This window comes from Pantherophis guttatus, chromosome 7 (assembly GCF_059756535.1).
Source record: "Pantherophis guttatus breed Tessera chromosome 7, ASM5975653v1, whole genome shotgun sequence".
Taxonomy (NCBI): domain Eukaryota; kingdom Metazoa; phylum Chordata; class Lepidosauria; order Squamata; family Colubridae; genus Pantherophis; species Pantherophis guttatus.
In genome coordinates this window covers 39,211,288-39,237,658 of record NC_142069.1, presented here as the reverse complement: position 1 = coordinate 39,237,658, position 26,371 = coordinate 39,211,288, and the positions used below count along the sequence as shown (strand labels likewise).

Sequence of the window (26,371 nt, the reverse complement as noted above, 5' to 3'; positions counted from 1 at the left end):
ATATTGTCCCCAACAATCTGGGTCCTTATTTTATCGACCTTGGAAGGATGGAAGGCTGAGTCAATCTTGATCCAGTGAGACTCGAACTGCCAAACTGCCGGCAGCCGGCAGTCAGCAGAAGTAGCCTATAGTACTGCATTCTAGCCACTGCGCCACCACGGTTCAAGATATGAGAAGCTGCACGAGAGCCTCCTGAATATTATATGCCAGTGTTGGCGAGCCTTTTCGGCACCAAGTGTGCGGCACCGTGTGCGCATTCCAGAAACTGGAAGAGCAGCTGCCCGGTACGCATGCATGCACTAGGCGGCTGCTCTTCCAGTTTCCGGCGTTCCCGTGCACATGAAGACCAGCTAGCCAGCGCACCGGAACCTGGAAGAACAACGAGCGACGGCTCTGCATGCCACTTCCGGCACACGTGCCATAGGTTCGCCATCACAGTTATATGCTATCTTGAACATTAAATGCCAGCAAGGTGTATTTCTGAAAAGTTGCTCATAAAAATTGCTTCTTTTTAAAAATTTAAATCATAGAAAAATAAAATCATAGGGCTGGAAAGGTCTTTGGATGTCTTTTAGTCCAATCTCCTGTCCAAGGTTGCAGTCACTACACCATTCTAGACAAATGGTTGTCCCATTTTTTTTCTTGAAAACCTGCAGCAACCCTGAGAAGAGACAAGCTGTTCCATTGATTAATGTATTCTCCCTGTTAGGAACGTTCTCCTTAATTTCAGGATGAATCTCCCTCTAATAAGCACCTATCCATTGCTTCTTGTACTGCCCTCAGTGCTTTGGAGAATAAATCAACTTTCTCTTCTCTGTGATGGTGGGCATCCTTCAAGTATTAGAAGACAACTAGCATGTCACCCCAAGCCTTCTCTTTGTTAAGCTAAACATACCTAGTTCCCTTAGCTGTTCATAATAAAATTTGGCCTTCAGATTGTTTATCATCTTTGTTGTTCTTCTCTACACTGTTTCTAGGGTCTCAGCATCTTTTTTATATTGTCATGACCAGAACTGGATGCAGTATTCCAAGTGTGGCCTCACTAGTGCAGTATAGACGGGTACTATCTTTCTGAATCTTGGGTTGATCTTGCAAAGTGTTGGCAATTTCCCCCAACTTGGTGTTATTTGCGAATTTGCAAACTATATTGTGCATGCATATGTATGCTGCAGAACAATTTCAACTCAGGACTGGACATAATGGAGTATCAAATGTTCTATCAGCCATAACCAAGGAAGAAAACCTGAGCCAGTCTGAAAAAGAATATGGCCATTGCATTTTTCGCTGTTTACGCTCAGTTACAATGTACTTCTAATCTCAAGCCACTGTATGGGCAGAAGAAAGGAGGAGGAATGGAGATGGCCTTGTTTTGTCCTGCACTAAATAATCTTTGCTTATGGTTATTAGGGAATACAGTGAATTCAAAGGTAGTTGGGATATTTGATAAACAAGAAGGAATTGCTATTGCATAGTGTTTACAGGAAGACCTGATCACAAGTTGGAGAAATTGAGTAACAAAGTAGCCTTAAGACTATCAAAATAAAAGGTACCATTAGTTTAGTTTTTGTGAATCACAACAGAATTTTGACATAACCAATCCCAGCTGATATAACTATAATTATCAATAAAATATTTCCCTTTGCTTTTAAATGAATATGACGTACCCATCATAATCTATTATATTATTAATACATATCTTGTTTCTTATATCCCAGATTTTAACAGTTTTATCTTCACTGCAAGACACTATTAATCTTCCATCTGGTGAATATCTAGAAAGGAAAAAAAAATAAAGGGAGGGGTAAAGATCTACATATTTACAAATAATATTTAAATGATCTGCAGTTATAAAATTTGTGATATTAAAGTATAGAAGCATTCAGGAGTTCACATTCAACTGGTTAATCCAACTACGATTTATCACTATACTGAAAATAGCTAGACGTCATAAATACAAAATACTCATGCTCTAGTCGCCTCCCGTTTAGACTACTGTAATGTACTCTACATGTGGCCACCCTTGAAGAGTATCTAGAAGCTGCAGCTGGTGCAAAATGAATTGGCACACATAATTATGTATGCCCTTAAGACACACTTTGTGCTTTGTGAGTTGCACTGTTTACCAGTCTGCTTCAGGATCCAATTCAAAGTGCTTGTTTTGATTTTTAAAGTCTAGCATATAGCAAGATTATATGAGGGATTGCCTATTCCTGATTACATTTCCCTGTCTGATCAAGTCCGGCCGGAGAAGCATGCTACAGATCCCATCTGCGAAAGAGTTTCACCTGACAAGACCTAGGAGGCAAGCCATTTCTCATGCTCTGGAACATCATCCCACCTGAGATTAGGTGAGCTCCAACTCTCATGGCCTTTCAGAAAACCCTTAAAATGTGTTGCTTTTAACAAGTCTGGGGATCCCCTGGTAAAGGAAGTATGCATATTGACTGTATTCTGTGTAATATTCTCATTGTTGTGGTTTTGTTTTTATTGTTTTAATCATTTTTAATTGTTTTTATAATATGTTTTTGATTTTATGTTACCCATACGGGTGGCCATATACATCTATGCAAGAAATACATAAATAAATACACTTTTTGCTCACATTAACTGTTTTTATTTTGGGATAACTTCAAATATTCAATATATGACAAGTAAAAGGACATACTTATTTATGAGTTTGCATCCAACTTTTTTCCCATTTTAGAATTCAGGGCACTGATTACAGGACTCCCAGACAATCTCCCACAGAACCCTTTCTAGGTATAATCCTATTAGCTTCAGCAGGGATGCTGCACCCATATCTTCACTACATATTTTGAGGTCATTGAGAAAAGCAATTATCTTTAGGAAGGTAATGAATTAAAAAACTTACTTTGCACACCGCACCCAGTGTGTATGCTGGGATAAAGAATACAAAAGATTTTGGCTGCAAATGCTCCACACTTTCACTGACTTGTCATTAGATGCAGTGACTAGAAACTGACTGTCATTTGAGAAGTTCACACTGCGGACTGGGGCAGTATGGCCCTTTAATGATGTGGATTCGCCATGGCTATAAAGAAATTAAAAAATATATGTTTTAGCAGAAACTAATCATAAATTTAAAATACAGATTGCATCCTCAATCTATCTAGTTTAAAGTGATGCATTCCCAAATGAAAGACCTTTATTTCATGTCTGATATGGTATATTTCTGTGAACAATCATAGAAGTCTTTCAGAAATAATGTAATTAATAATATTAGTGTTGTATCTAGTTTATTAAGATGAGAACAAACTTAGGCATCGCCTAACAAAATGCTATTAATAAAAACATACAGGTAGTTGTGAACAAACAACCACAATGGCGCACGGAATTTCAGTTTTAAGTAATTGTTGTTGTAAGTCGAGGCACCACGTGACTGGATTACATTTTATGACCATTTTTACAATGGTTGTAAAATGAGTCAGTGTAGTCACTAAGTAAATCATGTGATTGTTAAGCAAATTCAGCATATCTAATAGGGTTTTCTTTTTGCCATTTTCTGCAAGAGAACAGCAAAAATCATTACAAATCAGTCATGTGACTGCAGGACATTGCAATCACACGGCTGATTGCAATTCCAAAATGAGATAATATGACCATGGGGAAGGGAGAGTATGGCAGCCTTAACTTTGAGATGGGTTGTAAGTAGCTTTTTAAAAGTCTTTTGTAACTTTGATCATTAAGTGAAGACTACCTCTATTTCCTCTGTTTTAACAAAGTTTAAAGTAATCATTAAAGCTCCTGGGGAGGAAAGCTATGGCAAATCTAGACAGCATACTAAAAAGCAGAGACATCACCCTGCCAACAAAAGTGTGTATAGTCAAGGCTATGGTTTTCCCAGTTGCAATGTATGGCTGTGAAAGTTGGACCATAAGAAAGACCATGAGCGCCAAAGAATTGAGGCCTTTGAACTATGGTGGTGGAGAAGACTCCTGCGAGTCCCTTGGACTGCAAGGTGATCAAACTGGTCAGTCCTAGAGGAGATCAACCCTGACTGCTCTTTAAAAGGCCAGATCCTGAAGATGAAACTCAAATATTTTGGCCCCCTAATGAGAAGGAAGGACTCACTGGAGAAAAGCCTAATGCTGGGAAAGATTGAGGGCAAAAGAAGAAGGACGACAGAGAACAAGGTGGCTGGATGGAGTCACTGAAGCAGTAGGTGTGAGCTTAAATGGACTCCAGAGGATGGTAGAGGACAGGAAGGCCTGGAGGAATGTTGTCCATAGGGTTGCAATGGGTTGAACACACCTTCGCAACTAACAACAACAAAAAGTACTCATTTGTTATTCCAGAGTATACAATTTGTGACCCTCAATAATTTCTTTGCAATTTTTAGAGACTCCTTTCCAAATATTTTGAGGCATGAAAATATATATTTTTAAATGTGCATTGCAAGCATTGACTATATTGAAAAAATGGCCTCAAAATTTGAAAAAATACAAGTCTGGGCCATGGGAATTTCATCATCTTATCTGCTAAAATCCTGATCCCACAAACATTAAACAAGCTCCCCTGCACCAAAGCTTCATAAATTCTGACTTATGGGGTTAACAGAGGATATTTTATCACTTCTTGATCCAGAAATTTACATAAAATAGACAGCTAGGGAAGATATTTTCCAGAATAACTTTTATGAGTTTCTTCTTTAAATTAACTTTTAGCTGATTTAGCTTTCTCCTACTAGAGAAAGTAACAAATTGTTACTAAGCCACTTTTATGTACAATAAGTGTAACTGAAAGAAATAAATGGAACCAATGCTACTTGCATGCAAGGAATCCATAGTCTGGCAGTTCGGTCTTCAGAAGCAGATGCCAACAGGTATCCATCTGGTGAAAACTGTACACTAGTTACAGCTTCTAAATGACCCACAAATCTGAAGGCTTTTGTATTTGGCCTCAAATTCCATATCATGAGAAACCTGTCCAGAGAAGAGGTGGCTGCAAAGAAGGAATTTTAAAGCTATAAAACAAAAAGTGAACTGATGTAGAAATATGACATATCAGTACATCAATTGTTATTTTTCCACTTAGTTTACCTATTTCCAAACTGAGAACTGATTGTCTTCCCTGAAACTACTAGATTTCTAAATGATCTTGCCCAGAAACATCCCACATTATTTATAGTCCTTCCGTTATTTATAAAGCTTTTGATTTTGTTATTATTTTTAGTATACACAATATATTTAGTTATTAGTTATAAGGCCTCACAAACGGCCAGCAGCTGTCTCTGCTGGGGACACCTTATTGGTACCAGGGGTAAGAAGATAGCAAAAGTGACTGGGGCCATCAGGGGAGTTGCAGGGGTAGGCTGTGAGTACAGAATGGCCAAAAGATCAGAGATGGGAGAAATAATTAAGAATGGGGAGTGGAGGCATGTGTAGCAGAGAAGCATGAGGTCTTTGCTTAATGGGCAACTGGGTTTAGGACGTGTAGACATGGACGCTTGGCCGCGCCTCCTTCACCCTCAGCCACCTGCCTCAGCCTATTTACAGCCAGCTTTCCTCCTCTGCTGGTCTTCCCCAGGCCATTCTCCATGACCATTGGGCCCCTGGCCCTTCGTCCCTTCCCATTCATTCAAACACCATTTGACTTGGGCCTGTGCAACCCCTCCAGCCCCCTGCAATGCCAGAAGCAGCGCCAGCCTTGCTGTTCGCCTGTGTGACCTCCAAGCCCCCCCTCCGCAATGCCAGATGCCATGCTGGCTTTGCTCCTTCTCCTGTCTTTCGTTGGAGCTGAGTTGCGAGCCAAGCTGTCTTTCTGAAGCCCCCTTGAGGACTCCTTTCCTGTTCCTCCCAATACGGTCTCACCTGTCTGCCTCCCCACCACCCAGCGGCTGCTACTCGCACCATCCTGCCCTCTGGTCCTGGTGATCTTGCAGAGCAGCTGCAGTATTTTTTTTTTTTTAATCTTGCATTGCACGCTGCCGTCACAGCACCATTGCTTCTGCCTGCCACCCGATTGGCTGGGGGCTATTTGTACCATGCAGCCAAAGGCCCGAGTCAAATGGTGTTTGAGTGAATGGGCAGGGGTGAAGGGCCAGGGCCCCATTGACCATGGAGGGTCAGTGGAGGAGGCAAGCTGGCTGTAAATGGGCTGAGGCAAGTGGCTGGGGCGAACGAGGCGCAGCCAAGGGCCCATGCCTAAATGTCCCATTCCCCTGCAACGAGGACTACTGTAACTGCCATTGCTAAGCATTGTGGTCACATGATATTTTGCCTAATGACCATTCGCTTAGTAATGGAATCCCTGGTCCCAATCAGCATCGTTAAACAAGGACTACCTGTAATATTATTTATAATTGAAAAGAAATAGAAGTAGTTGTGAAAAAAGAAATAGTGTAATCAATGTCTGTGTGTCTATCATTTGGCAAATACCAAATGATTAAAATCTGGGCGTCCGAACTTAGGATACTACGAGAAAAACTTTAGGAAGTATTATTATATCCTAATAACTATCCTAATATAATTATATCCTAGTAAATAGAAAAAGGGAAATCATGAGTTCTTGTCCGGTTTTAGGCACAAAGCCAGCTGGATGATCTTGGGCCCATTACTCTCTTTTAGTCCTAGGAAGGAGGTAATGGCAAAACACCTCTAAAAACCCAGAAAATAGCAGACTTGTCCAAGCACTCTCTGAGAATCAGACATGAATGAATGTTTAAAGGAAAACAACATTTACTACTTGTGGAAAACGTATACATCTGTCCAAGGCAAGACCTACCTCTTATATCCTTTTAATTGATTCTATTGACAACTATACCATTACAGGGCAAGGTTCTACCTATACATTTCCATAACTGTTTTCATTCTAGAAGATATTCTGCTGTTAAGCAACATTAATATAGTTTCAATAGGTTTATTCTAGAACCTATTTAAATTAAGCCTACCTTCAATACCAAAGAGCTGGATACTACTTACAGATTAGAATAATAATCTGTGGCAGCATAACTCTTACCTTGGAGTTATAATTGTCCTAAAGTATGGAGTTCAGCAAGTAGCCTAGTTACATTTGTTTTTAATCTGTAGGGAGAACACTATGAGATCACACAATTAACATTTTCAGATATGCCTCAGGTGGACTTACCAAGCACTTTAGTATTTGGACTGAAAGCAACACAAGTGACTGCATCTTTGTGGCCTTTAAAATGACGAATCAAAACAGGATCTTCCTATAGTAGAGAAATATGTACAAATATGTATATTTATTTGTATAATGTTTAATTCTAAGGTGGATTTTTATATTTTTACATTTGCTGTTTTTATATTTTATTCAACTGTTGTATGCTATCCAGACTTTTTGTCAAATGGGCAGTTCAACAAATTTGATAAAGAACTATTATTTAAATACTAATTTGATACAATAATATGTTGCCACAGAGTAGTACATGAAGATGCTACAATTCATTTTTTTTGTTTTTTTTATATACCACTTAATGAGACCAATAGAATCCAGATGAATAATTAGCATCTTTTGCTTTTATTCACTGTAAAAACCCGTGCAAAAAAATGCCCCAGAAAAGCAGGACCTTGGATGCTGGCCAAATACCTAGCATCTCTCACTTTCCCAAGATTGGGGAAAGATTTCTTTCAGATATATCATACTGTATTATATCAATGCTCCCACTGATGAGAGAAGATATATTGAACTCCCTCGGTATGAAGGTGATTGCCCTTGCTGTTTGATGGCATTTGAAACATATGCCTGCTTGCATATGTATTACTATATTTTATTTTCCACAGCTCCTCAAGTCTTCATTGTGTGCTGGGAGTGTATGTGAAGAGTTTTAATTCCCAGCAGAGTCACCTAAGGGATGAAGGTCATTCAGCTGCTGAACTAAAGCAAGCGGGCACTTATACTGGACAGCAGCAAAATAGGAATACATTGGAGACAGATGATCACTGTAGTGACAACTGCAAAAGCATCAATTCATACAGTGCAGAACAAGGTAATGGTAAACCACTCCTTTATTTTATCTAAAATAGAAATGAATATGAATAAAAATATAGGAATAGAAAATAAAATGATTAATAATATAGAGCAGGATAATGGATCTCTCAGCCTAGAGGGCACTCAGCACTCCTTGCTAAGGGATAGCTGAAGATCTTTTGGAGTATAGGTAGTCCTCGACTTATGATCACAATTGAGTCAAAAATTTTTGCTAAATGAGGTATTTGTTAAATGAGTTTTGTCCCATTTTATAACCTTTCTTGCTATCATTGTTAAGTAATCACTGAGTTAAGTTAGTAACATGGTTGTTAAGTGAATCTGGCTTCCCCACTGACTTTGCTTGTCAGAAGGTTGCAAAAGATAATCACATGAAAATTCAGGGCACTGAATTTTGATCACACGACCATTGGGATGCTGCAACTATTGTAAGTGTGAAAACAGTCATAAATCTGTTTACAGGAAAAAATAATCCAAAATTGCAAAGACAGAACTATAGTAAGTGAATGGAAGTAAGGAGCATGAAAAGAGTAAAGCGCAACATAGTGGAAGTTGAAATGAAACAACTTCAATTTCAACAACAATTTGAACTTCAAACAACAATTAACTTTTTAGGCATCGGCAAATTGAGAGGGGCTGCAATTGAACACTTTTAATCAGAAGGTAACATTGTTTACTAATCAGGTTATTATAAAAAAGATGGAAATGTATTTTTATCTTTGGGAAGGATATTGGCTACAATGCAATCAATAATCAAATATTTATCAATTAAATATCAAAACAACATTTCTATGCTGCACTGTCTGGAGAGACAAAAAGAAGTGAACTTCACCATCTGCATTAATGGGAATATAAAATATGGCTTCTATTTAAAGGAAGAGCAGCTACTATTTTTTTTTCCTTCTTCATCAGATGATATAGGAAACTGGATTGTGTAAACATAGCCCTAATATCACACAGCCAAGTAAGACAGATGAGTGAGGTAAGAGAGTGGTATGCAATTTTTAATGACCAACCCTACACATGGAACTGCCAAGAAAGAAAAAGAAACAAGCAGAGGCATTTGTTACCAAGCCATCTCATGATTCCTTTTGTTGTGGTAGCTAAGGCAGTTGAGCAGGAAGACAAAGTTGCAGCTGTTGATTTCTTTTGATTGCAAGTGGCAGGAGCAAAAAAAAAACTAGGAATTTTCAAAAGATCCTGTTCTCTGCAGTTGCTTTTCCTCTATTGCACAGCAAAAATAAAATTTAACCCCCTCAAAAAAATCTGCATAATTTTATGGTCGCAGCTATACAAGCTTTCCTAACAATCATGTTAATAGGATTTGGCAGTGTTTTTCCCATTATTTCTTTTTAATCTCTGCAGTTTCCCATTCAAATATCCAAACTTGACATCCTTTGGAATCCCTGGTGCTTTCCAAGCTTGTCTGTTTGCTTGCAGATATTTCATTACCCGACTTCAAGCAGGGTCAGAGAACACCAAGGATTCCATGGTTCAAGCAGAAACTACATATATTCTCTTTTATTGAACATCCTTTAGCTTCCCAGCCCATAGACTGGCAACCAAAAGGAAGATAAAACAGCCTACAGGTCCTGGTTTGATTGCTTCTCCAAACCAAGCAGCTTTTTTTCCCTTCACAACAATAGCTATCCCAAAAAACAAAAACAAAAAACCAACCACCACCCTTTAGTCCAGGGGTCCCCAAACTTGGCAGCTTTAAGACTTGTGGACTTCAACTCCCAGAATTCTCCAGCCAGCATAGCTGGCTGGAGAATTCTGAGAGTTGTAGTCCACAAGTCTTAAAGCTGCCAAGTTTGAAGACCTCTGCTTTTAGTCCTTTACAGGCATAGTCCTTTCCCCCCAAAAAACCCTTTTCAGAGATGCTGGGACTGAGAATTCAGGAGTTATACTATTCAGTGCAACGGCACCCAGGCGGAGAAGCGCTTCTCGGCTGTGTCAGCTCTACACCACGCCCTGGTTCACCAGATCACGGTTTATTTAGTTCAAGATCCCAGCTTGTGCAGGAAACACTGAACAAAAAGAAAAAAGAAAGCCCCCCCCCGTCTCCCCCCCCACCCCCCTCTTCCAGGCTACGAAAGTCAATTACCAGCCGTCGGCTCGGCCACACACGTGAGCAAACAGCAAAAGCGAAAGGGAGCAGTAACAGAGTTGGAAGGGATCTATGGAGGCCATCTAGTCCAACCCCCTGCTCACGCAGGAGACGTGTACTAGGGATTCGAACCGCCGGCCTTTCTGATCGACAAGCTCAGTGTCTTAGCCACTGAGCCACCTAGAAACAATCGGCCCTTCCCGCCGTTTGCGAAGCGAGCAGCGTCCCCGCTCCAATGACCGGCCCTACCAGAGCGGACGCCATCGGGACCCCAGACGAAGAAGGAGGGGCCTTTCTTTCCTGCGCCGCTTTCCAAAGGCCGTCAAATCGCCCGCGGTCTAGGCCGGATCAGTTGAGCCCCGATTTTGCCGCCTGCGTTGGAGGCGGCGAGAACGCCTTGGAAAGGAGAAGAGTCCTTGGCCGCCTCTCCTCGGAGTAGGAAAACGAGGCAGGGAGAAAAAAGGGGTTGCGCCTGTTTCAAAGCCGAGCTCGGACATCCACGCCATCGGTACTCGACACTCCTCAGTACGGCCTTTCCGGAGTTAGGCCTGTTTGGAGTTAGGCCTGTCGCTTAGAGACAAGCGCGCGCGTGTCCAGCAGAACTCGCCAGTGATTGGTGGAAGAGCGGGCCGCTTTCCGCCCAGAAAGGAGGGGCTGCGCTAAGAAAATTAAACTCTTCGCTTTGAGAAATAGTTTTTCTCTTGAAACGGAGCGGGAGGGATATTTGTTATATCCAGTAGCCGCTTTTTTTTTTCTTCAAATGGAGCATCTTGAAGCTATCATCCTAATGATTCCAAGGACAGCCCATGTTGTTACTGTGAATTGTGGTTTGTCCCTGTCCTCTTCCACAATGCCTTTTCGACTTTCCAGGCTAATCTAGGATTGTCTCCAGTCCAAGTCCTAAGGGAGGCAAGTGCTGTTTAGGAATATCACTGCTGGATTTCTTCATGCTGAGAAAGGGCTTAATTTCTCTCAACCTGTTCCAGAGCCTACAACTCATAGAATGAGAACTATAGCAAACACAACTTATGTACAGGTGCTTCCTCGGTGATGAGGGTTCTTGGTGCTCTCTGAGCTTGGTTGCTTACTTGCAGACATTTCATTAACCAAGCTAGGTAACATCAGTGCTAGTATTGTTTACTGTTAGCTTGTTTGGCAGTTCTCTTCCGACCAACAATCGACACCCAGATGAGCATAGATTAACAGACCAATAGTTACCAAGAAGTAAACAATACCCCATCAAACTGCCCAACCAAAGAACCTCCAAGAACACAGGGCAAGCCACTAGAATAAAATAAAGAGTAAACTCCACTCCTTACTAGCATTGATGATCTACTTCATATCATTTACAGAAAAACCTATCATAAAGCCTGCAAATTACAGTTCAAAAAGTACCTTGGGGAAATAATTGAATTTTTCTCTTCTTAAACCTTGATTTCAGGATATCTTGAAAAGGTACCACCTAAACAGGCTGGTTAGATTGTATAACTTGAAAGCAAGAAATAAGGTACTGGATAAATAAGGTCAACTATGATACTTTGACATAGTGAAAGATGCACTTACTGGTTGGTTGATGCATGTGCAACATTTGTGTGAGCAAAGCAGGACACCCTACGATTTATATTGTAAAATTCTTAAGACAGAAATTGCGAAGAGACAACTTGGCTGGAAAATATCAGTTGTTGAGCTTTAAATAAATAAATTATTCTGATATATAGTAGTAACATAACATGGATGAAAAGTTATTAAGATTCTATGTTAGTAAAAGCATTAAAATTTTAGAGAGAAAAGTGTAGTTTTTCAGATTATGAAAATTAAAGCTTGATGCAATCATGACAGAATCACCCTTTTAGCTAAGACATTGCACACATCAATTGTTTGACTTCTGAGGAAAGAGTTATTGGACTACTGTTGCAATAGTTAAGCTTAGTGAAGTCTAAAAGGTACCATGTTGCATTGACTTAATTGAAGGGGTGTTTAAAACATTTCTATAGCCGCGCATATTAACTCTGGGAGATTCCCAACGAACAGCTAAAGCTTCAGTAAATAAAGCATAAATCAGGAGTGGGTTGCTGGGGTTTTCGGAGAACCTCTAGCTAAGATTCTGTGCAGTTCGTAGAACCCCCAAATCCCATTCCTGGCTGGCCACTCCCACCCCAGCCCATCCCTCCCAGAAGTCCCAATGCAGCCCATTTTGGATGCAGGTAAGTGCAGGGTGCGCACAGAGGCTCAGGGAGGGCAAAAAACGGGCCTGCCAGAAGTTTGGGAAGGCAGGAAACAGGCCTGTTTCTGGCCTCCAGAGGGCCTCCGGAGCCTGGGGAGGCCATTTTTTTTATTTATTCATTCATTCATTCATTCAATTTGTATCCCGCCCTTCTCCTAGTGGACTCAGGGCGGTGTGCAGCCAGAACCAAAACACATACCAATACAAAATTTAAAATTGTTAAAAAAATTATATGACTTTGGCCCAAAATTTAAAACATTCAAACTAAAACCCATTGAGGCTTGAAGAGCCCGGGGAGGGCAAAAACGCACCCCCCCCCCGTGGTGTAGGAGGCAGACACGGCCACGCCCATCCAGCAACCGGGCAGACAACCCCTTGCTAAAATTTTTGAAGCCCACCCCTGGCATAAATACATTAAAGGTATAAAACCATACCAGGGGTGGGTTGTAATTTTTTTTACTATCGGTTCTGTGGGCATGGCTTATTTTGTGGGCGTGGCTTGATGGTCATGTGACAATTCTTTAGGATTTAGCAGAGGTACTGGTCTACCAGGCTTTTAACTGTTTGCAGAGCTGTACCAGTCTACCCATTTATTTTTGCAGGCACCGGTCTACTCATTTGTTTTCTTTTAACACAGTTCAGCTGTAGGGCGGCCCTTTGAAGCCCCGCAGCAAGAGTTTAAACAGTTTTTTTTCCCTCTAGCCGATCAGCTGGGACTCAGGAGGCAGCAATAGATTGGGGGTGGGGCCAAATAAAAGGTAAGAATAATGCAGAGGGGTCAGGGGGGGCAGAACCAGTTCGGTGATGTCATATCCTCACCGCTACCGGCTCGGCGGAACCGGTAGGAACCCACCACTGAATCATACGTATTAAATGAACTGCTCAACTTTATCTGCAGCAAATTAAAGTGTTCAAGCTCAAATGGGTAGGAACTAAAAGCAACATAATATAGCATAGTACACTGGAGAGTCTCATACAATATTTTCCAAATCACAATATTAAGCTAGTCCTTTATCTTACATTTGTTAAATAAATGCAGTTGAACAATGAAACATTTCTATCCCATAGACACGAGCTTTTATTTCCTCTTCCATTATCGCCCTATTTTATAATAGTGCCCAAATGATTTTGTCATACTTTTGTGTGAATAAATATAGCAATAACATCAACAGTAAACAGGCCAGAAAGTTACAAAATAAAAAAAAAACATATTTTTACATAAAGTCTTTAACAGTAGTTAACAGTATTTAACAGTATCATAATGAATCATGGGAATAATTGAACCTGGAGAATTATTTATGGATCTGTTCCAGTGTCCATGGAGATTGAATATTTTTCATACACATTGTATTTAAACTTCACTGTAATATTCTTTAATTTCACATCCTAAAAACAATTGCATTTGTTGGAGCACTCACTACCTTCAATGAGTCCAATGGCAAAAATGAGATGAGCTGCAAGTAGGATCACCATCAATGGCAAGATCAAATAGGGAGTAGTCAAGCCAAGAGTAATTCACAATGGAATGAGAGCAGTTGGGCTCTAGAGATGAAGGAACCTAATCCACTAGGAAAAAGAACTTTGAAATCAAACCTGAATGAAGACAAACTATTTCTGATATACTTAGTTCGGAGGTCACTTGTCATAGACAGTAATAAAGTTTCACAATCTGAATGCAAACAGGAAATTTGTTCACATGTGGACTTGGTATTGAAAGATGAGGCCTTGTTTTCTCATGGACATATACAGTAACAAGGGTGCAGACTATAAGAATGAATCAAAACTTGAAATTATCAAAGCAGAAATGACGAGTATTTATTTATTTATTTATTATTATTTATTTATTATCGGATTTATATGCTGCCCTTTCTTCACAAGGACTCAGGGCGGCTCACAGCAATAAAGCAACAAGAAGTCCAGATTAAAATTCAAACGATAATTCCCATTAAAACCCCTTCAGTCCAGGTCAGCCTTAAAACCATGTTTTAAGGTCACGGCAGAAGGAGCGAAGGTCGGGGGCCACCTGGACCTCCAAGGGGAGCTGATTCCAGAGGGTAGGTGCGCCTACAGAGAAGGCTCGCTCTCCCCATCGCACCGGGCAATGGGGAGCTGTTGCTGGCCGCAGGTGATCCTCCAGATAACCCGGGCCTAAGCCATGTAGGGCTTTATAGGTAATCACCAACACCTTGAACCTCACCCGGAGAGCAACCGGTAGCCATTGCAGGTCACGCAGGAGAGGTGTGACATGGGAGCGTCGGGACACTCCCATCACTACCCGCACGGCCGCATTCTGCACCAGCTGAAGCCTCCGAGTGGTTTTCAAGGGCAGCCCCATGTAGAGAGCGTTGCAATAGTCGATCCGGGAGGTGACGAGTGCATGGGTGACCGTGCGTAAGGCGTCTCAGTCCAGATATCCAATTATATTGGATATTATAGGATTTTTGTTTTTATTTTATGACTGTAAGAGTAAGATCAAGAAAAAACAAAGAGAAACAACAGGAGCTTAATTTTAAATATATAATTTTGACCACACAAGATAGTATTGATCTATCTTTTCATAATTCAGATAGTGAACACAAAATGAAGACATAATGGTGATCTAGGGTTGTGCTGTAACTATCTTTCCAACACTGCACATTTTTCACCATATTTTCCAAATCTATAATTCTTTATATAAGAATAAGTACTCTTGCTGGCAGTATTTATAATGACAGCATCTGTTGATATCTTAATTTGGAGCATTTTCAGTTTCAGAGAAATCTATATTATTAGAACTGATGGTTAAAACACACAAAGCACACACTCCACACACAATATTTATAAATACTTGTTAATGATAAATCAATGTAATTGATAAAATCAATTTAATAAGCACATTTTAAAGAATGAACAGAACAAAGAATTGGCAATCCCCACTTCGTCTAAACAGCAGGAACTGTCATGTCTGTATCAAAAACATCACTAGATCTTAGATTATGGATTAGTCAACAAAAATAGTACAGTATTTTGGATTGATTTGCATTGATATATCAAAGGCATGAGTAAATTACTGTGTTGTTGTAGTTGCAATGTAAGTAATTCTTCATAAATTGTTAGGAAACTGGTTTGCGGTATCCTAAAATCATATTCTGGGAAAAGTCATTGTAAACATTGATTTGATTTTGATAGGATTTAATATTTTTAGATGTCCATATTCTGTTGAATTACATACCTAGTACATGGAAATTTAGGACTGGACAATGAAAATTGATTCCTGCACCCTTCTTATTATTAAGAAATTCACTGGAAAGATAAATTTATGGTCCCAATTTCTCAGTGGATTAAAAAGAAATAATGGATTAAAAATTCCAATTTAAGAACGAACTACTCATAGAGAACTGTAATGGAATATGATTGTGTACCATCAAATTATTGTCAACTCTTGGTGACCACATTGGGGCATTTTCTTCCATGAGTTAATTTTTTTACATAGATTTTCTGCATGGAAATGGAATACAGGTAATCCTTGTTTAGCATCTACAGTTTACAACCACCATTCAAAGTTACAATGGTGATGGAAAAGTAACATTGTGACAATCCTCACATTTACCACCTTTGCAGGTCTGTAAAACAAAAGAAAGCTGATGTAAGATCACAAGCATAATAATGGTTTACTTTAACATCTGCTTCACTTAACAATCAAGTTGCTGCTCCCAGTTGTGGTCACTAAAGGAGTATTGGTGTAGGATATGGTAGTCTTAGTAATCTTGTATTAAAACGATTATATAAAATTTTATATAATAAATGAGATGCCCTTATATATTGTTTGCTTTTTTTAACCTTTTCTTTTCTTTTTAATTAAAGGCATTTTTTTAAAAAAATATACATTCCAAGTCTTTGTATATAATTGAAAAAGTATATTTATATCTTCAAATAATATTGATCTTTATTCATTACTAACCTATGAAAATTAGGGGAATTGTTTACAAACTTAATAGGTAGCATTGTTAAGCCAGGCCATTTTCAAGATTCAAAGGGCCAGAAAATGTGACAAAGAATTTTGTTGAATTACTTTCATCTTAAATTCATATTAAATACACTTTTGATTTTGTTTTTATTGATTTGAGTACAAACAGAAAGAAAACTAACAATACAGACAATTAAAAAGACAAATGTTTACCTGCATTTCATAGAGATCAAAAATAATAAAGCTGAAAATTGAAAAATTATGCCTCCCCCTCTGTATGATAATCATAATATAAATCCATTAAAACTGCCTTAATATTTTATACATCCATTTGAAATAATTTAAAAGTACAGAATTTTAAAAGAATACATCAACCTTGATTAATTGCCATTTTTACATTTATTTTTCCTAATAAAATCAGTGGATTTTTTTTACACATCTGTGTTTATCATTTGTAACCCGAGAGGGGAAAAATAAAAGTTTCATAAGATTGAAAAAAACCACTTTGGTAAAACAATTTTCAGATACTTAAGAGAATTCCAGCAACCCACCAAAACTTCAATTATTTTATATTTCTATAGAAACAAATCTCTTGTATATTATCAGTAAGTTCTGCTCTACAAACATATTCATGAGTTTGTACTGAATTTAGGTTATGCTGGAAAATATTTAGTAAAAACAAATCAGTGTTTCCAAAATCAAATTAAAAATAAGAGAAAATGAATAGTGCACCCTTTTATGTTCTACAAGTCACCTTCATGGATGAAGATACAGCCTCAATTTACAGCCACTTGTTTAGCGACCATTCAGTTACAATGGTACTGAAAAGTGACTTTCTGGTTTTCACACTTAAAACTGTTGCAGGATCCCCAATTAAATGATCAAAATTTGGGTGTTTGGCAGCTAGCATGTTGCACTGTCCTGGAGTCATATGATCATTTGTAACCTTCCCAACTGGCTTCTGACAAGCAAATGCAATGGGGAAGCCAGAATCACTTAATGACCACGATTGTGGTCTTTAACTGCAATGATCTGCTTAACAACCATAGCAAAAAAGGTCATAAAATGGGGCAAAACTCACTTAGCAACTGCCTTGCTTAGCAACAGAAAGTTTGGGCCCAATTTTGGTCATAAGATGGGGAGTACCTATATAACTTTTATGTGTAATAATCTTAGCAAAATAATGAAATTACCGTATATTGATCAATTGATTTTTTTTTTTAAAAAAGAAAATCCATATTGAGGCAATGTTTTGTAGGTTACTTTATCATCCCACCAGAGACTTTTTTCAAATCTTGCAGAACTAGAATGATTTATTTAAATTTTTATGAGGATATAAATTACTAATGTTATTAATCCCCTGAACTTCTGTAAATCCAGGATGGATAACAACATTTTTGTAGTCTATATGTTAGGTTTGCTGTCAATATGTTGCATTAAAATATGAAGAAAATAAATTTGACAAATCTAATCAATTATAGCTCTATATGCCTCACTAAAGGAGAAACATTATTTAAAAAGCTATCATGATTTTTCTCTAATATTATTAATGCAAAAATCTTGATATATGTCTTTCACCATTCAATGAGAGAGCCTTACAGATGGGAATTTTTACCCTTGTCATAGATTTAATGGTTATTAATTTTGGATGCATAAAGGTGTAGCTAAACAGGCAGTTTGATCACTGTAATCTTTGGGATAAATATACTCTCAGTGTATTGTTTCTCAGTGCTACATTTTCTCAGTGCTACATTTTAGTATTATATCAATGTAACATAAAATGTTAATGTATTGAGTAAGAATCATTTCAGTCAGTATTGAGTCAGTATTTTAGACTGGCATCCTTTAATAACAGAAATATATTGCTGTCATCGTTTCAGTCGAGTCTGCTAACCTACTAGGTGTTTCACTTGCTTCCATTATCTTTGCTTTATATGGTTCAATTCTGTTTCAAGAGCAAAAAAAGATAATTAAATTCTTGTGCGGTACCCATAATACATTATATAATTCAGATGTAGGGCATCTTGCAATGTGCTTAAAAGATTAACTTCCCACCCTCATTTCATTACTTCACTTGAACTTTTTTTTTTCATAAAGTCTAAACAATACATCCATATTTGAATGCCTTATAGACATTGCAAACAAACAATAAATCCAAAAGTCTATTTGCAATAAAAGAACCTTCAAACTCTTGTATCTATTTTTCAAAAAGCAAATCTTGTAATAAATATATGTTAAGTGCCTAGGGAAAAAATGGGAGAGTTATTTCTTGTAGGAATTGAACTGGGGCAGATTTTATATAGGGATATTACTTGTATTACATTTTTTAATCCATTGAACTAAAAATTGAGATACCAGAAAATAATGTAGTCAAGAACAACTCTGATGTAGAATTGGAAAAAAAATAGTTTTGAAATAATTAACAGTCTCTAAATAAATTAAATTTTGACATATGAGACTGTGGTACTATTGATTTAATTAAGAATCTAAAACTTGATTAAGCTATTTAGACATTACATTTTAGGAATAAATGAACACAGGTGGACAAAAAGTAACCACTTTAGATCAAATGTATTATACCGTACTACTTGAAAAATGAGACCCTACAAAGAGAATAACACTGTTAAGTAGATGCTAGTTTTTATGCAAGTTAAATTTAGTCAGAATTTGCTATATTTACCCAGAAATCCACAGAAACAGAACAGTCAGATTACAGGCATGTTTCAGAAAATGCAGAGGAGATGGGATAAGATAGTTAGCTTAACATAGTTAACATGAGAGAACAAGAGAATATAAGACCTATACTTTATTGAAAAGTTATTGCATCTATTTATAGTTGTTCCTGCCAAAATGTGAAATATATTAAGGCAAATGGGTGTGCAGAAATATATTATGGTTAATTTTGGAGAGACTTTTACAATAAACAAATGACAACTGTGAAATTTGGGGTTTGGGGAAACTCAGTTGTTCAAGAATAGCGATGGATATGAGAGGAAGCTGCATATTATCTTTATATCAATTTACCTTTTTTTAACAATGGCCACATTGGAAGATGACAGTGGAAATAAAAAGTGGAAGCAAAACAGTAATAGTTTGAGATATGTAGACAATGCCACTATATTAAGATGGTTTTTGGATTAAATTGTAAGAATAAAAAATGTAAAATTTATTCTAATATTAAATACTAATGCCAACCAATATTCTCAAGTGAACTCAGAGTTTATGGCAAAGAAAATAATAGATAATGAAAGATAAGCATTTATTCAGCAATAAATAAGAATAATTGAAAAGTTTTTTCAGTAGCTACGTGCATCAGTTTAAGATACACATTGAGAAAATATGACCTCAAACTGTGAATGTGGGGTACTAAGAATACAACAACACATTCAAGAACTAGTCAATTGACCCTACATCAAAAAAGGATAAGAACTTCCTTGAGCAAACAAAAATATATTTTGGTCATATGACAGAAGTGAATAATGGATTAGGAAAACTTGCTGTACTACACTTGTCGCAGTTGAAAAAATAGGAAGTTGAAGAAAGGGAATAGATAAAAGTATATTGCATGGATAAGAAAGTATTCTCACAAGAGATACGGTTTTATTATTGGAGACAGGTTAAGCTAATGTGCCATTGGTGCAGTCTCCAGAAATCAGAACTGATTGGTACGTAGGCTTGAAACATGTTTTTGAAAAAAAATTGTATCTTAATTCTCAAGCTTTCATTTCTGCTTTAAAAAATGGTGCTCTGAGAATTATTTCGTGTTTCAAAAAATGGATGCTGAATGACTGAATAGCAAAAGCAAAAATTAGATGTACAAATACATGAATCCAGCATACCATACAATGGAAATGTTCAGCAAAATGTATTGTTTAGAAACAAAACTACACATATTTGTGAAATACGTACCTTAAAATGAATGATAAAATTCTATCAGTATATATAAATGACACATATACAACATCTAAATCAAACAGAAATAAAACTGTTAGGGCTATTTCTTTTTCTCTGCATCTTACTGCCTTAAAATGGCATACAGCTGTCATGTTCACTTTTATACTCAAAAGATTTAGATGCAGGTTGAAAAATTAATTTTGGTACCATTATTGTTCATTACTTGCTTAATATTTCTAAGTTATTATGATACATAGACCATTATTTCCAGCAGAATGAGTGTGTGAGAAAGAGCACAAATGTTTGACACAGAATCATTACCCAAGCCCAGTGGTGGGTTGCCCCTGGTTCGGACCGGTTCGCAAGAACCGGTAATAAAACCATCGGGAAGCTTTGCCCACCACCCCGGATGTCGTCATTGGCGATCTGCACATGCGCAGAACCTTCTGCACATGCGCGATCCCCTTGCGAACCGGTAGTAAAGGTAAGTAGAACCCACCCCTGCCCAAGCTCCATTCCTCTGTTCACAATACATGTACAAGAGGGGCAGGTCTTAGATCATGACACATCCATTGTCTTACTAGTTCATGCCTTGCAGATGTTGCTGATTTATACAGCTTCCATTACATTTAATCAAGTATTCTAAATAATAATAAACTAATACTCATATTATTGTGGAGTACATGAATTCTTCAAACAACTGTGTAGCACTTACAATTAACAGGAATAAATGCTTCACAGCCCACAATTCCTTGGTGGTCAAAATGGCAATGATAGCAGCATAACTAAAACGCCACATCCTTTGGTTATTGATGTTGCACATACTGTATACAGAAATAGGGCTTTGATAGCACTGCCATGACTGTCATCCTAATTTTGTTGATTATCCTCCCTGCCCCACAGGCATTGTTGCATGGGCCACATCTGCAATTTTCTGAAGCAGCTGTACTTTTAGCAGAGAAACCTTGTGCCTAATGGCACTTCATTCAAGTCAACGCTGATTTTTCTCCCAGACTTAAGTAAAATAATCCTTTGTTTCATGGTCTTCAGTTTCAGAAAAATTTCAAGCTAGAAAAAAGCATTAGGTTATAAATAATTATTCCAGTATACATGTAATCACATCTGTATATGAAAATATATAGGTTGAACATTTTAATTTGTGAACGTTTGTTTGCCAGTGTCAGGGTTTTATATGGTTTATAATAAAACAATAAAACAACTCTAAAAAAATTCATAAACCCAAATAATTAAAAATCAATTAATAACATTATTAATAAACAATTATATCAGGCAGACGTGAATCCCCTTCAGAGGGCTGTTTTCATCACAAAAATATGTGCACCAAACAGACATAAAATGAAACTGTACTGTAAGCATCAGATTAATGTATAAGGGAGAATAGAATGAAACTATTTGTTATTCATAAAATGTGGTGGAGCTGAGTGTCCAAAGTAAGAATTGTAGTAATTCCAAAGGCAGTTAAATTATACAGGCCTAAATATCAATTCCATTTTACCAACATTTAAATCTAATCCAATATTCTCCTTTTTGCAACCTCAGACAGTTACCAAAGGAAAGTTATCAAGATGATGATAAATTGTCATGCTGAATTTCATTTAGCTTAAATTACATGTTATATGACATCGAAATGCACAATAGTAGGTTGTACTTCTATGGGATCAAAAATCAAAACACAAAGGATGACAGTTATAGCCAACATCTAAAAAACCTTTGCAACTAATTTTATCACTAGTTTCCATGTCATGTAGAATGGACCTTCACAACCAGCTACATAATTTCTAACATTATTTGGAATGGGTAGATTTTCTTCTCTATGAGAATATAAGGAACACCAAACTAAACTGATTACTAATAGATTTTAAATAAATGGAAAAACTTTACACAAAAGCTTTACTGCCTTCCCTTAACTGCTGCTTTCTGCATGTACTGGACTTCAATTTCCATAACTCCAAACCAGTATTGTGGCTGCAGAATATGAACAGTGCAACTTCATCACACAGCATTATCTGATTGCAGTAGGAAATCAATAGGAAAAGCAACAGTGTATACAATCCTTCAGATTTAAGACAGTTTCCATTTAAACTATCTAGAGCAGGGGTGTCAAACTAGCGACAACACATTGTCACATGACGTATTGCAACTTTCCCCCCTTCACTAAAATGGGGGTGGGGTGGCCAGCGCAGGACGCATCCGGTCTGCGGGTCGTGAGTTTGACACCCCTGATCTAGAACATACCCATAGCTACAACTATTATGTGGAAATTAATTATTTTAGCATTGTAATATGCCATGCCATGACAAAATGTTCTAGGAGACTTTGGAATAGAAGGTTTTAGCAAATAAGATTTATTCTGTCATTTAGTTTTTTATAGTATAAAACTGGAATCCTTCTTTATCAAGGAAATTCTTAACCATGTATACAACTGTGATATGTTGATAAAATAGAAATGTTTCAGAATTTCATCTGTTTAGCAAGATGAAAACACCAGTTGAAGAGAAAAGAAAAGATGTACTGTAAGTATTTAAAATGTATTTCAACCACAAAGTCATTCTTTCACAAAAATGACTTTGGATTCCTGAATGATATCCCTGGGATTGAATCTGCTCAGATTGAAGAATATACTCAATATCAAGTTTCTTGTTCATTTTATTAAAGTGATACAATGTCTACAACTGGATCATCATTTTTATGTCAAAGCGGTTAGATTCTGGGTTTAAAATTAAACAACCAATTGTAAGTGGTTGTGCCAATTCCCCTTTTGTATTTCTGATTCCCTATTTTATGCTATAAAAAACATAGAAATCCTTCATGTTATTTCAAAAGAACAAAGTGGATTCAAACACAATGAAATGGAAAGCTATCATATTGTTGCTTCATCTTGGGAGTAGTTTACATTCCTGCTGTATCTATATATGCAATCAATTTAGATTATTATCTAATATTGAGTCTATTCTCTGTTATCGATTTCTGCAAGTGTTAATTTTTCCTGAATATTAAATTGGTTTGAATCCATACATTTAGCTAAAATTAATTCAAATAATATTTCAAATTGAAATCCTAATGAGGTACATATCACAAAGTAAAAAGTCAGATACAAAACAGGCTACATATTCAGAATAAAATTATGTATTTCAAGTAAAATATTTTCAGAGATTTCAGTCCCCATCCAGAGACAGATAAACAGCATATTTATTTATTTAAGTTACATCAAGCAAAATGAAAGTAAGCCTTACAACCAGGAAAAGCAATGTGGGGGTCAGTAATTGAAAAGCAGTAATGACTACTTTAATAAATAATGAAATTATGTTGCTTTCATAGTAGTAAAATTATAGAACAAATATCCTTGGTATTAGATTACACTTACTATTAAGACTCAACGTACTGCAGTCAACAGGATTGAAAAAGTTAATTTGTAAATTAAATTTCTCCTTGAGGTATGACCTGTAGAATTCACTCTAGAGTTTGGACATTCAAATAATGATGATTACCATTAAAAGAAAAGAAAATCTTTCCAAATAGCAAGTTTAAAAAATAACAACTATAATGAATCATACACAGCTGAGATAGTTTGAACAATTACATCTCATTCTTCAATATGCGTTGCAGTTACATCATTCTCCCAGTTACATAAATACTACCTTTCCAAACCATACTTCTTATCCACTTACAAAATAAGAATCTGAAAATAATTACTATATCGGCATAAATAGTAAGTTCTCTAAATAGGATAAAGGACAAACCAACTAGAAAATGAATGGTTGATATTTGGATACAATATGCAAAACCTTATGGATGGATATGGTGTCCAATGAAAGGACAATTAACCATTATCGAATCCCTGTATATTTTACTTGAAATCTGAATGATAAAATCTAGCTGTAACATTACATGTCTCAAATTGCTTCCCCAGAAGACAAGCTAATGTTCACAGATGTGACTATCATATTCTTGAGGTGCTTAAATACTATATACTAAATTTAAGATGCATTCCCTTCTTCCTTTGTTAGCTCAGTTAATGTCTGGTTTAGCAGCAGACTTATTCCAAGTTTTCTTATGAAGAATATACACCTCTTGCAGAAATTTTTTTTAAGTAGATCATTCTGAAGAGTAGAAAATTATTCTGTCATGATTGAGAAAATATATTATCACAGAGAATCATGTTTCTCCTTACCTGCCTTATATTTTCAGTAAGGTATTTATCCCTACTCTATTGGGCTGTACTGGCAAAAAGGAAGAATACATCCCAAATCATCAGAAAGCAAAAATTAAAATTAGACACTGATAATAAACACAAAAAGAAAAATTGACATTTTCAATTATTGGTTAAGAAAAACAAATTGTCTAAGATAGGCATATCGGAGAACATACATTTATTCGTATTTTCTTTTAGAGTGGAAAAAGTTTCTAAGGTGATTTATTTCTATCTCTCACTCTTGTGAATGAGGATAGGACTGTGCAGTGCTTCAGATCAGATCAGGAATAGGGGTTTTGGAACATGCAGGAATGCAAAGAAAATCTGTCTACAACTTTTTGTTTTCCTTGGGCTGCACGGCAGCTTTAAAGTGTTACAGATAGATGTTGTATTCATACTTCCATGTATTCCAGAGCACCTCTTCTGCATAAAATCAGAAACAGTCCACAGTCTTTGTTCTTTAACATCTAGTGAAGCCACCAAAACCTAATATTTATAAAGATGCTGGATTCTATAAAAACCATTGCCGCATATTTATTTTATCAAAAGGGGTGATTTATTTTAACTCAAATGAATTTCAAAACAGTGTATGGTAACTATTCATAACTTTCCAAATACCAATAGCCTTCATGCTATAAAGATATTTAGGTCAGAAAAATAAACAGCTCCACTCACAGTTCACCAAGCTACTGTTTCTAGACAAAAACAAAAAAGACTAAAGTTCTGATGTATTTTGATTTAATCCATTTTGCCTGAGATAACAAAAGTATTTCAAGCAAGTTCCATCATAGGTCCTGCATTAAACAATCCTCTATTAAATTCTGAACATGTTCAGCGAGTTCTGAATTTTAAAAATTTTTACAATTGTTTCAAAACCATTAAGTAGTAAATGTTTAAGAAACTAATTAGGACAGAGGCCATAACTTCATTAGAACACCATTGCTCATGTTTTTTTGTTTTTGTTTTTTACAAAGCATTAGTGTTACCTATTTGGCTATTAGTAGTAGCAGTTTTATCTACAATATTTAACAAGGTAAGTTGCAGGCAAAATTTTTAGTACAGTTTCAATAGAAACACCCTTTCCTGAAAATACAGCAGTATTTGATGGACTAATTTTTTTCTACATCATTTATAAGGAAACTTCCCATCTCTGAACAGGAACAAAAAAGTATCTACAAACCTTGTAAACAGATCTGCATTATTTATAAACATAAATAATTCAAATTATTAACAGCCAAGAGCAGAAATGAAAATTATAAATTTGGTGATCCTGGGCTCTCCTGCCCAATCCAGCCCTCTCATCAAAGGAATTAAGAACATAAGTTCTGGTAAGACATTCTTATGGGCCATTCTTAAGTACAGCTAATGATCCACAGGACACATAAGCAAGTTACTGTTTATCTGTCAGAGTTCATTATTACTCCCACTTTCCCCTCCCCCAGAAAAGCACCCTGAAGTCTGGCAGAAAGCTTCTTTTTAAAAAAATAAATCTACATTCGTACAATTTTATCTTCTTGTTGAAGTCCAAGACAAGAATACCATCTTGTCCATCATAGTGAGGGAGAAAGCCCAGTTTCAGTGTGTTTCTTTAAATGCAGCTAGTGTGTTAACATTCAGCATACAATCAGAGTGATGTTTCCAAACTATGCAGTGGGCTCCCTGGGGATGAAGAGGTAGCAGACTTACTCAAGTCTGTCGTAAGATGAATTCCACTATTAACCGCATTGTTATTTTTGTTGGGTGATGGTGGAAGAGGAGTTGAGTTGCGTTTTGTTGGAGCATCATCTTCAGCATCAGTATCATCAATAAGTGGAATATGAGTTTCAGAATCTTCTATTCTAAACTCAGGATGGGTCATAAAATTGTGGATTGAACTTCGGGATTCAGGTTTTTCCAATCCTTCATATAAGGAACTACGAAATGCATTCACCACTCGGATCTGCAAGTATGAAAAGCGCAAGTGTTACTGTTTAATAATATTGTTCATAGGAGAACATTGTTTTATGAGGTTGAATC

At 36.9% G+C, this 26,371-nt stretch overlaps 2 protein-coding genes across 15 annotated transcripts in view; both read right to left on the bottom strand.

The window, feature by feature from the left end:
- Positions 1 to 10,697, bottom strand: part of POC1B (POC1 centriolar protein B) — a 49,658-nt gene extending 38,961 nt beyond the window's left edge. For 5 of the 6 annotated variants that reach the window (XM_034403412.3, XM_034403414.3, XM_034403413.2 and 2 more), the window contains exons 1-5: positions 10,328 to 10,689; positions 7,108 to 7,192; positions 4,791 to 4,962; positions 2,873 to 3,052; positions 1,665 to 1,772 (exon numbers count right to left, since the gene is read on the bottom strand). In XM_034403412.3, coding sequence (XP_034259303.2) covers positions 1,665 to 1,772; positions 2,873 to 3,052; positions 4,791 to 4,962; positions 7,108 to 7,192; positions 10,328 to 10,342 — 560 coding nt within the window. In that variant the 5' untranslated portion in view covers positions 10,343 to 10,689. Of the gene's footprint in view, positions 1 to 1,664; positions 1,773 to 2,872; positions 3,053 to 4,790; positions 4,963 to 7,107; positions 7,193 to 10,327 lie in introns of all 6 variants that reach the window. The other variant, XM_034403410.3, reaches the window with a different exon arrangement.
- A 12,576-nt stretch (positions 10,698 to 23,273) lies between these two features.
- The window catches only part of ATP2B1 (ATPase plasma membrane Ca2+ transporting 1), a 77,349-nt gene continuing 74,251 nt past the window's right edge, over positions 23,274 to 26,371 (bottom strand). For 5 of the 9 annotated variants that reach the window (XM_087874016.1, XM_087874015.1, XM_087874014.1 and 2 more), the window contains one exon: positions 23,335 to 26,294. In XM_087874016.1, the coding sequence (XP_087730142.1) occupies positions 25,980 to 26,294 (315 nt within the window). In that variant the 3' untranslated portion in view covers positions 23,335 to 25,979. Of the gene's footprint in view, positions 26,295 to 26,371 lie in introns of all 9 variants that reach the window. The other 4 variants (XM_087874019.1, XM_087874018.1, XM_087874020.1 and 1 more) reach the window with 2 other exon arrangements.